The sequence below is a fragment of the Phaseolus vulgaris genome, chromosome 8 (assembly GCF_000499845.2).
Source record: "Phaseolus vulgaris cultivar G19833 chromosome 8, P. vulgaris v2.0, whole genome shotgun sequence".
Lineage (NCBI taxonomy): Eukaryota > Viridiplantae > Streptophyta > Magnoliopsida > Fabales > Fabaceae > Phaseolus > Phaseolus vulgaris.
The window spans coordinates 22,467,768-22,471,886 of NC_023752.2; the positions used below are offsets into that span (position 1 = coordinate 22,467,768).

General features: G+C 33.6%; 1 protein-coding gene across 1 annotated transcript; it reads right to left on the reverse strand.

The window, feature by feature from the left end:
* Nucleotides 1–1,076: 1,076 nt before the first annotated feature.
* Nucleotides 1,077–2,967, reverse strand: LOC137826065 (protein LATERAL BRANCHING OXIDOREDUCTASE 1-like). The gene is made up of 3 exons (XM_068631907.1): nucleotides 2,192–2,967; nucleotides 1,774–2,104; nucleotides 1,077–1,495 (listed from the first exon to the last, which is right to left on the reverse strand). Exons 1-3 carry the CDS (start codon nucleotides 2,659–2,661, stop codon nucleotides 1,223–1,225), a joined length of 1,074 nt encoding a protein of 357 aa, XP_068488008.1. The 5' UTR covers nucleotides 2,662–2,967; the 3' UTR covers nucleotides 1,077–1,222.
* Nucleotides 2,968–4,119: the final 1,152 nt, after the last annotated feature.

A 4,119-nucleotide genomic window follows, 5' to 3' on the forward strand; every position in this document is an offset into this window, starting at 1 on the left:
AAGGAAGACTCTACATTAGTTATATACCAAGACACATATATGCAATAATCACTCACTAAATTATCTATCTACAATATCAGTATGTAGTGACCTCTTTATTTCTCTTTATCCTCAACAGTGACTGAATTCACAATATCATAGCTTCAGAAAAAGCATTTTATGGAGAAAAGAATACTAAAAAACCATACATACACATACTAAGTACATGAAAATATATAGTTTTAAAATATATTCCACAAAAATTGAAGTGGTAGTAGAGAAAAAAAGCAAATAGTAAACACAAACACCTATTATCACAGATGTAGTCTTTGTATATTCTAATTCTAATCAATTCCTCTTTTTTGTGTATCCTAAGATACCACTATCAAATAAAATACTACAATAATACTGGAATACAAACCCACCAAATAACCCCCCTAACATGAAATACGAAAATGTATTCTCTTAAATGTGTGTGTAAGAAATTGACTTTGGGTCATCACATAATGTTACAAGGTTCACTTTAGATTATTCATCACCAACAAAAATCAAACAACATCAATCTTTCAAAAATAGACCAATGAAAAGAAAATGTGTTGCCTTTGATGAAACGAAATACAACACTTTCAATACCATTGCGCCACCCAACACCCTCAAAACAAATGGAAAACCACTTCTCGCTTGGACAACCTCGACAATGACAAATAAGAAAGGGTTGAAGAGAAGTTGGAAGAGAAGCTGGAAGAGAAGTGGAAATAAAAGCTGGAGGAGAAGTGGAGAAAGTAAAGTTGAACCCAAAAATAAACCCTAAAATGAAAATATAAACACTAAGATTTTAAACATTTCAAAATATTCCAATATATTACACGAGACTATAAATTAATTAAAATATTATTATTTTTAGTCATAGACGGTTTTATTCTAACACATCCATCGGATTGTTGACATAACATTTTTCTTTTAATTAATGGTAGCATCCTAAAATTTAGCACCGAATGAACAAGACTACTTTTAACAACACAAAGAAAAATACACCCATACGAGGAGAGTCAACTTTAATAATATAATAATATATATTAAAATTTTAAATTAAAATATAAAATAAATATAATTAAAATATTATTATTTTGAGTTTTCAAGTAAATGTTTTTTTGTTGTTAAGTGGTGTCACCACTCACCAAATTTAATTAGCCCCAAACACATTGTATCGCTATGCTTTATATGCATAAGCTAAAAGGCCCTGCTAATCTGTTTTCCTTTCAGCTATCTTATAATGATAAATCTGAATGTTCTCCACATTTTGTTTCTTGAAATTGCTTCCCTTTCTGTGAACAAGGAACTTCCCCCATTTGAATGCCCTATATTTCGAAGGGTTCTGCTCATTTATCATCTCCTCCAAAGGCTTCACTTCGGTGTCATGTGCAGGATTGAAGAAAAATGGAATGGAGAACCTTTCTTTCTCAGAGTTAACCATCACTCTGTGTTCCACACTCTCATACAAATCATTACTCCAAACCTGCATTAATTAACAACCCAATGCTCAACTATAACTATCACGGGATATGCAAGATTGTTGATACGTTTACAAGTTACACCAGATCATAATTGGATAATTTTTTTTTTTTTTTAATGAAGTAATTTTAGAGTTACATTCTGTCACAACAGAATTGCGAATTGATGTTTTCCACTAGTACAGATAGTTATACACAACCTCTGATAGTTTTAACAAAAAAAATTATAATTAAATAATGTTATATGATGAATGATTATCTTTATATAGTTTGAGCAATCCACCTGAATAATATCACCAACATTGATTATGTAGGCATCTGGTGTAGGTTTCACTCGAACCCACTCTTGATCTGACTTGCGTTTGACTTCAAGTCCTCCAACTTCATCTTGTGCAAGAATGGTTAAGGCTCCACCATCCTTGTGTCGTCCAACACCAAGGGCTAGGTGAGGATAAGGACATGGAGGATAGTGGTTGAAACGAAGAAAGCTCGTTTGTTCTTTGATGAAAAATTCCTCAAACCTCTTTGCCGCAAGGCCTAAGCTCAGAGCTATTAGCTCCATCAACTTAAAGGACAACTTTTCCACCTCTTCAATATACTCTTTTATTACATCCCTGCACACATTTTCACAACCCCTTAACTAATTCCCAATCTGTAGTTGACAGAGTATAATTATTGATTACAAATTGAAGATGAATTACCTAAAGTTTGAAGGGTATTCAGGGGATGCATTAGTCCATTGAGTGAGTCGAACATCATGTTCATCAGAAGAGAGAGGAATAAAAGTGGGGTCTTTGGCTAGAAAATCAAACACTTCTTTCCAATCCCTGACGTTTTTGGTGAGTTCTGTGTCATAGTAACCAATTAATGAAGTCTCATCTCTGCTAACCTTCTTCTTCTCTTCCAGACTCTGAGCAAAGAACATCCTTGAAGCTTTCTCAATCCTTTGCCTTAGAGTGAGGGACACCCCATGGTTGATTACTTGGAAGAAGCCCCACTCCTTGCATGCATTCCCTGTCTCCTTCACTAAGCCTTCAATGGAAGATGGATCTGAAACTGTTTGGTTGGTGATTGGAGAGAGATCAATTATGGGAATTCCTTCGGCTTGGATGGGGGAGAGCTTTGGCCTGTGTTCTGGGTCTTGGATGAAAGCAGGGTCAACCTCTCCCATGGCTGTTGCTGTTGCTGCTGCTCATGACCAATCATTGAGTACTCTACTGTTATATATGGAATGTTTAACTTGTATCATTGTCCTTTTTTCCAATGAATGATGATTATTTTGTATTTTATATATATATATATATATATATATATACAGAAAACTTGACAAAAATACTGTTCCACGGAAACCATTAAACCAATAAGGTTATTACAACACTGATCAATCAATGGTAGAGAGAGAAGATTTTACATAATATCCTGAAAATTTTGAACACCTACGTCACAATCTCTTTCTGGGAGCATGAATGCTACAAAAATCATTGAAGTTTACGTGATGTGAGAAAATATATGTTGTGGTTGTGGAGAGAGTGTGTAGTTTACTATTGTCTCCATGCACATACATTGAACCTGGACTAATGTGAGAAGTGACGAAAGAAAAGTATACATTGATAACGGAATTAAAAGAAACTTAGTTAACATTTTTATTAAGAAACCCTCAACAACCCCATCACACAATAATTTTAAATCTTCAATAAGGGAATTTAAATAAATATTATGTCATTATCTTGAACCGAATATCATTATAAACACATCATATATTTTTGTTTCAGCAGAGCCTAGGAGTAAAATAACTACTAAAACATGTTATAAAATTTGGTTCGGATTTAAATTACCAAACAGATTCATTCCATTCCATAAGCTAAATCATGTCGAATATTTCTAGACTCTGTACCAAACTTGATAAACTCATCATCAAATTTCTTCCATTTCATAGAATTAGTGGGATGGTGACACATGTCATCACATTTCCTCTCATCTGCATGTCATTTGAGGTTTTTATCATTTGAGTTTGCAAACAAAAGTTTAATCCTTGGAATGATTAGAAGATACCACACAATCTTCATAGACGGTCCATGCTTTGTCATCTCTTGAATATTATTTTCATCTTTGTTTTTCAACTTGTCATGTGATAATCCACATCTCAAATATTTTTTTTAACAATTCGAACTCCTTCCTATATAATATGCAATCGTTAGGACATGCATGTATCTTTTTATACTCCATACCCATTGGACAAAGAATATATTTGGCCTCATAATTACGTTTAGGTAGAGTATTTTCCTATTGAATCCTTTAACAAAACAAGCAATTTTGTGAAGTTTTTATCTGTTCATCCATTAATTGTTTTCAATTTCATCAATCTTAACATTACTGACAACCGTGTGAAATTAGTTGATCTGGGATACAAATGAGTCTCTGCATCGCTAGACATACTTTCGTATCCTTGCGCTTGGGTAAAAGACTTAGTTCCAACATCACAAATCATGTCCTCCAATCGGTCTTCCTCCACTCCATCATCCATGGTACAATCAACATATCCTTGAGATTCACACATACTTGTTAAAGGTAATAATTCAGCGTGTCATGTCTAAGTTGTATAATTTCTTAGAAATTCATCTCATAGAAG